General features: G+C 40.4%; 1 protein-coding gene across 4 annotated transcripts in view; it reads left to right on the forward strand.

Moving 5' to 3' along the window:
• The window catches only part of BRAF (B-Raf proto-oncogene, serine/threonine kinase), a 61,290-nt gene that overhangs the window by 13,583 nt on the left and 34,959 nt on the right, over nucleotides 1–12,748 (forward strand). For all 4 annotated transcript variants that reach the window (XM_039361772.1, XM_039361781.1, XM_039361791.1 and 1 more), the window contains exon 3: nucleotides 10,064–10,327. In XM_039361772.1, the coding sequence (XP_039217706.1) occupies nucleotides 10,064–10,327 (264 nt within the window). The remainder of the gene's footprint in view (nucleotides 1–10,063; nucleotides 10,328–12,748) is intronic.

Here is a 12,748-nt window from a genome sequence, read left to right on the forward strand (position 1 = left end):
TGCTGGCTCATATTTAAGTGATTGTCTACTAGGACTCCGAGGTCCCTCTCACAGTTACTACTATTGAGCATGGTGCCACCTATGCTGTACTTGTGCATTTGGTTTTTCTTGCCTAAATGTAGAACCTTGCTTTTTTCACCATTGAATTTCATTTTGTTAGTTAGTGCCCAGTGTTCAAGTCTGTCCAGATCCTTCTGTATCTGAAGCCTGTCTTCTGGAGTGTTGGCTATTCCTGCCAGCTTGGTGTCGTCTGCAAATTTGATGAGTTCCCCATCTATCCCTTCATCCAAATCGTTGATGAAGATGTTGAAGAGTACTGGGCCCAGAACAGAGCCCTGGGGCACCCCACTACACACTTCCCTCCATATAGATGCAGTTCCATTGAGGACCACTCGCTGAGTACGGCCGGTCAGCCAGCTACGGATCCATCTGGTGGTGGTTCTGTCTACCCCACATTTTTCTATCTTGTCAAGTAGTAGGTTGTGATCTACTTTATCAAATGCCTTACTGAAGTCCAAGTAAATTATGTCCACAGCATTCCTCTGATCCACTAATTTTGTCACTTGGTCAAAGAATGCAATAAGATTTGTCTGGCATGATCTATTTTTGACAAACCCATGTTGGCTTTTAGTAATGACTTTGTTTGCCTCTAGGTGTTCGTTGATTCGTTGTTTGATTATCTTTTCCAGGATCTTCCCAGGTATTGAGGTCAGGCTGATAGGTCTGTAATTCCCTGGATCCATTTTTTTTCCTTTTTTGAGGATGGGAACTACATCAGCTCTTTTCCAGTCCTCTGGTAGTTCCCCTGTGTTCCAGGATCTTTGAAAAATATAGTTCAGTGGCTCCGATATTACATCTGCCAGTTCCTTGAGAACTCTGGGGTGTAATCCATCTGGTCCTGGCGATTTGAACTCATCTAGGCTGGACAGGTGCTCCCTAACCATTTTCTTGCCTATCTTAACTTGTGTTTCTGTTTTGTTTTTTATGGCACTATTTTTGATAGGTTGGTCTGTTTTTTCCCTTTGTGTAAAGACAGATGCAAAACACGAGTTAAATAGTTCTGCTTTCTCCCTGTTGTTTGTCACCTTCTTGCCACTTCCACCCACTAATGGACCAATCATTTCCTTCACTTTTTTCTTGTTTTTTACATGTTGAAAGAAGCTTTTTTTGTTATTTTTGACTTTGGTCGCAAGCCTTAGTTCATTTTGAGCCTTGGCTTTCTTCACTTCATCTTTGCAGGCTCGGGCTATTTGCTGATATTCTGACTTAGTTATGTTCCCCTCTTTCCACTTTCTATACTTGTCCTTTTTATCTTTCAATTTGTCAGAGAGTTCTTTATGCAGCCATGCTGGTTTCTTTTGAGAGCTGTTGTTTTTCCTCTTTGTTGGTATTGTGCTAGACTGTGCTTTTATTATCTCATTTTTCAAAATTTCCCAAGCTTCTTGAGTTGTTTTCCCCTTGAGGATTCTCATCCATGGAATCCTTCCCAAGCCCTCTCTAAGTTTATTGAAATTAGCTCTCTTGAAGTCCAAGACTCTAGTTTGACTGTGTTCTATTGCTTGTGCTTCTATAATGTTGAATTCTAATATTGCATGATCACTTCCTCCCAGGGTTCCTATGGCTTCAACACCGTCTATCATTTCATCTCTGTTAGTGAGAATTAGATCCAAGATGGCTAATCCCCTAGTTCCCTTCTCTACTTTTTGGGAGACAAAGTTGTCTGCTAGGTTTGCCAGGAACCTGTTTGATCTTCCACTTGGTGCGGAGTTTGTCTCCCAGTTGATGTCAGGGTAGTTAAAGTCCCCCATTACTATTGTGATGTGCTTCCTACATACCTTAGTTAGCTGACTGGCAAAAAGTTCATCTATTTCCTCTGTTTGGTTGGGTGGTCTGTAGTATACACCTATGGCAATGTCATTTCCCCCCCCCCTTTTATATTGACCCAAATGCATTCAAGACAGTTTTTATCATTGTTGTACTCTATTTCTGTGGAGATGTAGTTATTTCTTATATAGAGAGCAACTCCACCTCCTCTTTTATTTGGTCTGTTTCTTTTAAATAATTTAAATCCCTCTAGCTGTGTGTTCCATGTGTGAGTTTCATCCCACCATGTTTCCGTAATGGCAACAATATCGTATCTGCCCTCATTAACCTGAATTTCTAGTTCACCCTGTTTGCTGTTCATACTCTGTGCATTGGTGTATAAACATTTGAGTCCTTTGTGGGTGGCCCTGTGTTTCCTTTCTACATAGCCTGTGTGGTGCCTGAGTTCCCCTATTGTCTTACCACCTATTTGGTTAGTGCACTTTATGTGGCACTCGCTATTAGAGGCTTCATTTTGATTGATAGCAAGGTTGGTATTCTTGTCCACACACATATCTATGCTACATGCACTGATAGCCCTATAGTTTTTAAATTGCCGGGGACAGGGTTGTTCCGTATCAATTAACTCCCTGTCCCCGCTGTTTAGTTTAAATTTCCCTCCAGAAAATCTGTGATGTTGGATATGTTTTTAGATCTTGTGTGTATTATTGAGGTCTGGCTTCATAGCAATGGAGATGTGCCCTGTCATAGATGTGCTTTCCTGAGTTTCAGGTCCTGTAGCAGCCACAATGTTAAGATCTGAAGAAATGTTGTTGTGAACATTCAGAAGACCTTAGCAGGGAGTGAGAGCACAATTCTGTCAATAACTGGATGTGAGTGTCTGTACATAACATTAAGCCAGCTCTTAGGCTTCTGCACATGGTCTGACCACTCTGCTATCTAGCAATTGCCCTTCAAAACTTTTAGAATTCCTTCCTGATTTAATGTTTTGGGGGGACTTCAGCTTCCATACTTTAGATACGCTTGAAAATGGCAATCATGGCTTGTCCTGGTAATCTTAACAAAGGTAAACTCACAAAGGTAGATACACACTTTAATTTTTGCTCCAGGGCAGATGAAACTTGATTGGAATATGGAGGACATTGATTTTGTCCTTTGCCATGGCCAGAGCACTTTCATGGTCAGGCTGCAGATTTTGAGAATCCTGGAGATTTGTGAGAGCAGTAGGCCTATTCAGTGGTTTCTCTCAAAATCTTGATGAAAGTCATGACATTAATGCTAGATGAGCTTCTGACAGTCCTCCAAATCATGGCTTAAAGATCTAAAATATGCTTTCTTTCCTCCAATTAACATGTGATTTCCACATGCTCTATTTAGTGTTTGTTAATTCTATCATTTGAATTGGCAAACCATGATAGAATGTATTTTAGACTCTGATTTTGTTTCTGGTTTTGAAGATAAGTTGCAAAAGTCATAGTTTCTGCAAAGGAGAAAGAAGAGATGCCTGGAGTTACCAGTAGAGGAAGATGAAGAGTGAATCCAATTGAGCATGAGTAAGAACTTATATTAGGGCTTACATTGTGGCAATGAGGACAGCAAAATTATTTTTTTCTTTGCCCTTATTTCTGGTAGCTGCACAGCAACCTAGTTCAGGGAGAACAAATCCCTGCTGAGCAGGGACAGATTGCAGAGCATATGCAGGGTTATTGTGAGGAATATTTTTGCTATTTGGCAGATAAAATAGCTTGGATTCTGACTGGACAGAACCCAAAACAAGGCCTTTCATAGTTATGTAGAGTAAGTTTTATTCTGTGACTCTCAAGGAAATGGACAGGAGTTTTCAGTCTGTCAACTAAGCCAGAGATCCCGAACCTTTTGGGCACCAGGGACCAGTTACGTGGAGAGAGGTTTTTCCGTGGACCGAAGGGGGCGTGGTTTTGTGTGCTGTCTGCATCCTGTGAATGGGGCTTTGCTTGTTTGTGTAGACCGGTTGCTGGCATGCCGCGGCCCAATATTGGTCCGGGGTTTGGGAACCCCTGACCTAAGCCACCTGCTTGTTAGATCCAGGTCCCTCCTGGATAAACTAGACAGGAACCATGACTAGATGAGGTAATTCTACTTTACTGTAAGGCTACATAACAGAATCTTACAAGTCTAAAGCTATAAAACACCGTTTTGAACCTCCTGCTTAATTAGGGCAGATTTTTCCTAAGTTCCTTCCTCTGACTCTCAGATCACTAGAGCTCCTGCCTCCCTTGTCTGGTTGTTTCCTAGGCAACATCTCTTCCCCCTTGTCCCTCAAAGTATCCACACATTTAATTTTGTTATTGTAGTTTGGTCCATGTGGTCACATCAGCTTCTTGGAGGGAGATGGTGATCCCCTCAGGAAACAATGGTGCATTTTGGTAGAGAGTAAGGGAGATGACCTTTCCAGAAATATGCAACAACTGTTATCTAAGTGAAGAAGGCTGAAACATTTAAGTCCTGCGGGGCAAGATATTTATTCAGAGGTTTGTCTAACAGATGCCTTGCTAATTCACTAGGGCAGCAATTCTTGAAATATGGGCTGAAGACCCCTGGGGATCCACCAAGACCTTCTCAAAGGAGCACAAAAATCAAAATTATTTTCCAAATATTTGCAAAAATGTTAAAAAAATCTCACTCTTTTCATTGTCACTTGCTAAAAAAGTATTGAGTTTTTTTCATGAAAAATATTTAGATTTAATAGTTATTTTTACATGAATCAATAAATATTCTACAGATATCAGTTTGAATTTTTAATATGGTACTGTAAATATTGATAAATTTAACCCGCGTGGACCAGGGCTCTGTAGGGTCCTCAATAATTTTTAAAAGTTAATTAGGGTCCTGAGAAGAAAGATTTTCAGAAACATTGCACTTAGGTATAAGTAGGAAAGGAGATAAAGCACAATCAGACTAAATGGCTATGTCTATCTGAGCCCTTGAATCCAGAGGCACTCCATTGTTGATTCTCAATGGGATATTAGTCTCATGAGATAGACCAGACAAAAACATGACCAAATGAACTAATTCTACTTTATTGTAAGGTTACATTAATAGAAACTTGCAAGTCTGAAAATACTTCCTTACCCTGTCCCCTTTATAGCCCCAAATAGCAATAGCATTTAGACTTATATGTTGTTTCATAGTGCTTTACAGCCCTCTCTAAGTGGTTTACAGAGTCAGCATATTGCTCCAAACATTCTGGGTCCTAATTTTACCAACCTCAGAAGGATGGAAGGCTAAGTCAACCTTGAGCCGGGCAGGATCGAACTGCCGAACTGCTGGCAGTCAGCAGGCAGCAGAATTAGTCTGTAATACGGCATTCTAACTGTGCCATCACCTGGAAAGGTCCCTTTGAGGCTCTTGTCCCACCACATTCCTGATGTAGGCTAAACTGCCTTGTATCTGCATTGTTGCCTTGTCTTCCAAAGTCATTCCAACATACCATTACAGGGTACACTTCCACATTTGAGACATGTGCAATCTGGGAATCCTCTTGGATTCTCAGTTCCTACTTAGAGAGCAGGTGGCAGCTCTGGCCAAGAGGGTCTTTGCACAAGTACAGCTAATATACATGTTGCCCTAGTCACCATTGGATTACTGCCATGCGTTCTACCTAGGGCTATCCTTGAAGATCATTTGGAAGCTACAGCTGTGCCAAAATGTGGCAATGTATGAAGTGTTGAGGACACCCCACTGTTTCATGAGCTACAGTGGTTTGCAGTTTACTCCTTGGATGTAATTTAAATTTATCACCTTTAACACCCTTCGTGGCATAGGATCTTGCTACCTGAGGGACTGTCTATCTGCAGTTTTCTCTGCCTGTTAGGTAAGGTCAAACAGGGTGGATAATTCGTCCCATCAATTAAAGAATATCATTTTGTGGGACCCAAGAAGCATGCCTGCTATGTTGCAATTCCTGCCTTCTGGAATGATCTTACCTCCAAAATTAATGTGATTCCTCCTCCAAAGTTGTTGAAGAAATTATTAAAATCTTGATTATTCTCCCCAGGCCTTGAGAATAGGGTGGATATGGAGCCTGGCTTGGATTGCTTTGAGTATTTTACTCTTCTGATTGGTATATTCTTATATGTTGGTTGTTGTTACAGACATTTAGAAATTGGGTGGGAAAAGAATGTTTATTGGGAAAACAGTATATGAGTTGTCAGCTTATTCACAATGTTTCAGACAACAGAGAATGAAAATCATCAGTCATTTATCTGTTTAGCTGGGGTGATCATTTGACTTGAATCCAAAATATTTTTTTTGATAAAGAAATGCACTTTGTATGTATCCCCCAAATATTTGTTTCCATAAATCAGGGGCTTTGCAGCAGAGATCAACTTTCAGTATCTAGGAAAGACTGCCATAAAATTGCTACATATCTCTTAATTGTTTATATTCCTACTGGTGTCTGACAGTTGGTGACATAGCCCACATAGCTGTCTCTTCATTCTAGCACAGACATGTCAAACACAAAGCCCGGGGGCCGGATGCGGCCTGCGAAGTGGTTTCATGTGGCCCGCGAAGCCATCCTGGAAACAGTGAGGTAATGGCCCCCGCTGCCTTGGCCCTGGCCCAGGCCGGCTGGGAGCCAATATACAATTTTGTGGTGGTCATCTATGCTGAAACGCATTCAGTCTTAGCTCCACAAGACCGTCTGGAAACAGCGAGGAACCAGCCCCTGCCACGTCAGCCCCCTGGGTGCATGTTGGGGAGGTGTCACCCTTTGTGAGGAATGAAGAAATGCACCATCGCCTGGAAGTGGCCAGCAAATGGCCCTCGCCTACTTCACATATCTGGCTTGATGGGCTCTGGGGGAGGGGTTTCGACAGGCAGCGGGGCGCTCTCCTCATAGCGCCAAGAGGCTGAGCTGGGTGGTGCAAATCCAAAAAGAAGCACGGTGACGCCCAGCCTGCCCGGTTTCGGCAGGTAGCAGGGCACTCTCCTCACAGCGCCAAGAGCTGAGCTGGGTGGCGCAAAACTGATGAGAAGTGCAATGCTGCCTAGCCCCCAGCCTGCCCAGTTTCAGCAGGCAGCAAGGTGCAAAGTTGGCGAGCTTCCCACCGCCCGGCTCAACCTCTCGGCGCTGTGAGAGTGCCCTGCTGCCCGCCGAAACCGGGCAGGCTGGGTTGGGCGGCATCACGCTTCTTTTTGGATTCGCGCCACCTGGTTCAGCCTCTCGGTACTGTGAGGAGAAGGAATGGGCCTCCCTCTGACTTTGCCCTCGTACCCATCATGAGCAACCTGGCTAAGGAGAACAAGCACAGCAGCAGCAGCCTTGAGGAGGAGGTAAGTGCAGCTGGGTGCCCCCTTGGGGAAATGGGGCTGGGCTTGATGCCGCGGGTGCTCAAGGGCCAGGCTGGGCATTTGACCTCTTCTGCCCAAGGCTCCGGGCAGCCCGCACCACCATCCAGCTCCCCCCACATGGCCTGAGAGGAACAGTGAGGCTCCTCCAGTGGACCATACCTTGGCATTTGCCCTGGTCCCACTCCCTTCTGCCAGAGACAATAAACTCTATTTGGTAGAGATTTATGTTAGGCAGAAGATGAACAAATTAGGTGTTTGACCTGCAGAGATTATTAAGAAATGCATGCATGTAAAAAAGAAAAGTTAGGCAAAGGTTGGAATAGGTTGGATTATGGACCTTTCTGTATAAAATTTGGAATAAATAGTTGATTTGGAATAAATATGTTAGGAACAAGTAAAGAATGTAAATGGATGCTTAATAATGGTTAGTTGAATGTGTCAGCACTGAGTAAGAACTAAGACAAGAATTTGTAAAGCTTGCAGTGACCTTATAATGGGTTGGTTGGGGATATAAATGTGTATGTACTTTTGCACGCAAACAATGCTGAGGAGTAGGCTGAAAGCCCAAATGATGTATCATGAATGTTGTATAATGTGGCAAAGAATATGAACCAATATGATATCCTAAAACAAGGTAATCATGTTTGGAAGAGAAAATTGAGTTATACATAAATGGTGGAAACAAGAACTTTTTAGTACAAATAAGTACATTTTTAGTACAAATATTTTTTTTAGTTCAAATAAGTACATTCATGAATTAATTCTGATATGCAAATACTTCTAGAGTAATAGTGGGTTATATATAGTCTAACTCTACAGTAAAAAAAATTTACTGAAGAAATGAAAATACGTAAGAATATGTTTTTGATCATTTTAAAATATAGAAGTAAGAGTATAATAGGAAAAACATAAAAGTAAGTTGAATACATTGAAAATTAATTAAGAAATTGAACAAAATGAATAAAGTAAGAATGGGTATTAAATAAATTTATGTTAAAAATAAGTTACCAGTATAAAATAAATGTATTGAGGTAAACTTACATAACTGAAATAATGAGTTACAGCTGATTTGATAAATAAATGGAGAGATGAATGAGTTGGGAAGAATGGCAGTCCAAAAAGCTTGAGGTTGGATTAATTTAATGAGAATTTCAAAAAGGGAGAAATGAATATTTTAAAGAAAAGGTAGTTATGAATCTATATATATATATATATATATATATATATATATATATATATATATACACACACACACACACACACACACACACACACACACACACACATATGTATATGACTCAACATATATACTTTGGCTACTTTTCAAGGTTGGAAAAATATGAAGAAGTATAGTAACTGGTGCTATTGTAAACTAAATGTAATTATAGAATTCCTTTTTTTGAATCTATATTTAATTATTTTGCACTCTGTGCATGTGCGTGCATACTATATTAGGGCTACATAAAACATTCTATTTATGTTGTCTGGTGCACAAAAGAGTTGGTTTAGGGTTGTCCATGAAAAACATTCATAAAGTTTAGTCTGTGTACAAAATAAAATGGGATGTGGGGGTCATTTAAAAAGGAAAGGGAGCTGCTAGTTCCTTGTGTAACTCTTTTAATGTTAGGGAAAATTTGTGTTACACCCATGTTATAGAGTTTCCCCCTCCCCCTTTTGTCATGTGGATATCAGCAGCTGCAGTGGCTAAGAGAAGTTGAGAAGGTGCTCGAAGGTGGACTATTGTGATAAGCCATATTGCAGACTGCATTGTCTTTGCTTCTAGATGCTTAGTTTTACTCAGTTAAGAATTCTGTATACATTACTTGTTTTCCACAGGACTCATTGTTTCCTTATTTAGCACTGAAGTTCTAGGCAAAGTAGTTTTCCATGTATGTATAATTATTTGCTAGATTGCACATTAGTGTCACAATTCAGATTTTCCCTATTTGATACAGTGCATTTATATAGGACTATTGCCATTATGAGTTATTTAAGCTCATACATTCAACTCCTACCCTCCATGCACCTACCTTTCCAAGCAAATTGGAAGTTCCCAAACCATAATATGCTATTTGCAATTGCCAGTTAAAGAAAGGTGCATGTGATTATGAGGCTTCAATCAGAGAAGCTTCTGCCAATAATTTTACAAAAGACAAAAAAAAAAAAGAAGGAAGCAATACAGTGCCTACTTTGGGCACTGTAAATAGGGGACAAAAAGTGAGTACAAGTAATGACTTCTAATCCGTATTCATTCTTCTAGGCTAGTTTTCTAGTGCATATACATCACTTGGGGCAGAATAGCGTTATAAATAAAATAAATTAATCCTCAGCAGACATCTGTACTATATAATAGTAATGCAATTTTCAGATTAGAAGGGGTGCTTCACCCTTCCAATATAACTGATTCTTTCCAGTGGTTCCTTCACCAACATTTTTCTCCAGCTGGACCTATTTTCAGTCTCAAAGCCTACTTGGAGGAAGAGGGATAGGACTTGGCTGGAGATAAAATTTACAAGGAAAAAATAGGAGCATGGGAAGGACTGACCAATTTTTATTGTCCTCGAAATATCTTCATCCACCTTAAATTAATTTTGTGCTGTCTCATAAAAAATAAATCTGTATATTATTGTAATACATAATTTTGCATTGGATAAAATTGGCTGAATTTCCCAAACGTTGTGCTACATGTGCGGATTGCATAGTACTGTCTTCTTCAGTCTGATGTGTAAGGCAACTTTGCTGTCATCACTTCAACAGAAGTGGTCAATAGGTCTCAGGAGATAATGAGAATTATATTGTAGCACATATGGAAATGCCACATTGGGAAAGGTTAATACTAAATTTAGAAATAGATTTGCAAATTAGGTTAGAGAACTATTTAATAATTCAACTTTTTTTCTTATAGGCATATGAGGAATATACCAGCAAGTTAGATGCATTACAACAGAGAGAGCAACAGTTGTTGGAATCAATGGGAAATGGAACTGATTTCTCGGTCTCCAGTTCTGCCTCAACAGAAACAGTTACTTCATCCTCTTCTTCTAGTCTTTCTGTAGCACCTTCATCTCTCTCTGTATATCAGAATCCTATAGATTTATCACGGAGTAACCCTAAATCTCCTCAGAAGCCTACTGTTAGAGTTTTCCTACCCAACAAACAGAGGACTGTGGTAAGACCTGAACAGCTGTCAATATTTCTCTTTCTAATATTGCCAAATAAGTAAAGTAGTGTACAGAAAAAAATCCCAAATATTGTACTGGATTAGAAATGCAAATAAAGGGCTGGAATGCATTATTGGTGGTAACTTGGCAAAAATTTGTGAAAATGGGGTAACATTAACAACTTCTATTTTGTATAGGATATGTAGGCTTTTCTCATTTTTTATTTATTCTTTTACTTGTTATCAACAATAGTGTTGTGCAGCATGTAGAATGGATGTATGTGACCCTACTCTTCATGCTCAAAGGGCCAAACTATAAAGCTCTTGTCATGTTCTGCTCTAGTTATGCTAAGGGAAAAAAAAAGAGGTTGAGAAAGTTTGTTTGCATGCTGTCTTCTTTAACATCATCATACTTCCAATAGTTTGCCAGAGAGCTGGATGATAATGAGATTAAAACTTCTCTGCCCAGCAATTAAAAATTAAATATATTCCATTTCTAGGACTATTGTATATATTAGAATAAATATGTATGTTGTTGATGCATTTGTGAATCTTTAAGAATTCTGCAATCCAATATGGATCACTAACCCCAAACTCCAACATGTGGGATTTTTTTAGAGAGTAGAACCTAACCATAGATAACCTTGAGCAAAACAACGGAGAGCCAGTTTGTAGGAAGAAGGGATTGTAATATAATATATGTTGAGGGTATCACACTAGTGATATCTATGTTGGACTTGTAAGTATTAAATGGGAAATGGTTTTGATACGCAGCAATGACATCATGCCCAGTGATAATCTTATCCCCCTTTCTAATAATTTCTTGCACATACTTAGGCTTGTTACCAAGGAGACCATGGAGACTAGGAACAAGGGAGAGGAGTTAAGAGAGATTGAAGTTTCTTTTCTCAGTGGGAAGGACAGGCTACACTAAAAATATGAGATGACAGGATCTGAAACAGGAATTACCAGGAGTGCACATAATTACCAGGAGAACACATAATTAAAGGGGGTGGGTATAGAAACTATGTCATTTTAGGAATGAGAAAATTAAGCATAATAGCACAAAATAGAAAGAGACTGCAAAAGGAATATTAAATGTAAAGGCAATTATTCAAAACTCAAATTTCAATTTAGCATAGTCTAGTAGAAGCACCTTTTACAGTGGGGCAAAAAAGTATTTAGTCAGCCACCAATTGTGCAAGTTCTCCCACTTAAAAAGATGCGAAAGGCCTGTAATTGTCATCATAGGTAGACCTCAACTATGAGAGACAAAATGAGGAAACAAATCCAGACAATCACATTGTTTGATTTGGAAAGAATTTATTTGCAAATTGTGGTGGAAAATAAGTGTGTGGCCAATATCAAAAGTTCATCTCAATACTTTGTTATATATCCTTTGTTGGCAATGACAGAGGTCAAACGTTTTCTGTAAGTCTTCACAAGGTTGGCACACACTGTTGCTGGTATGTTGGCCCATTCCTTCATGCAGATCTCCTCTAGAGCAGTGATGTTTTGGGGCTGTTGCTGGGCAACACGGACTTTCAACTCCCTCCAAAGGTTTTCTTACGAAGCCACTCCTTCGTTGCCCGGGCGGTGTGTTTGGGATCATTGTCATGCTGAAAGACCTAGCCACGTTTCATCTTCAATGCCCTTGCTGATGGAAGGAGGTTTGCACTCAAAATCTCATGATACATGGCCCCATTTATTCTTTCCTGTACACGAATTAGTCGTCCTGGTCCCTTTGCAGAGAAACAGCCCCAAAGCATGATGTTGCCACTCCTATACTTCACAGTAGGTATGGTGTTCTTTGGATGCAACTCAGCATTCTCTCTCCTCCAAACACGACGAGTTGTGTTTCTACCAAACAGTTCTACTTTGGTTTCATCTGACCATAGGACATTCTCCCAATCCTCTTCTGGATCATCCAAATGCTCTCTAGCAAGCTTCAGACGGGCCAGGACATGTACTGGCTTAAGCAGGGGGACACATCTGGTACTGCAGGATCTGAGTCCCTGGCGGCGTAGTGTGTTACTGATGGTTGCCTTTGTTAAGTTGGTCCCAGCTCTCTGCAGGTCATTCACAAGGTCCCCCCCTGTGGTTCTGGGATTTTTGCTCACCGTTCTTGTGATCATTGACCCCACGGGGTGAGATCTTGCATGGAGCCTCAGATTGAGGGAGATTATCAGTGGTCTTGTATGTCTTCCATTTTCTAATTATTGCTCCCACAGTTGATTTCTTCACACCAAGCTGCTTGCCTATTGCAGATTCAATCTTCCCAGCCTGGTGCAGGTCTACAATTTTGTTTCTGATGTCCTTCGACAGCTCTTTGGTCTTCACCATAGTGGAGTGGAGTGTGACTGTTTGAAGTTGTGGACAGGTGTCTTTTATACTGATAACAAGTTCAAACAGGTGCCATTAATACAGGTA

The sequence above is a fragment of the Crotalus tigris genome, unplaced genomic scaffold, assembly GCF_016545835.1.
Source record: "Crotalus tigris isolate CLP2741 ecotype Arizona unplaced genomic scaffold, ASM1654583v1 scf7180000017588.1960692, whole genome shotgun sequence".
Lineage (NCBI taxonomy): Eukaryota > Metazoa > Chordata > Lepidosauria > Squamata > Viperidae > Crotalus > Crotalus tigris.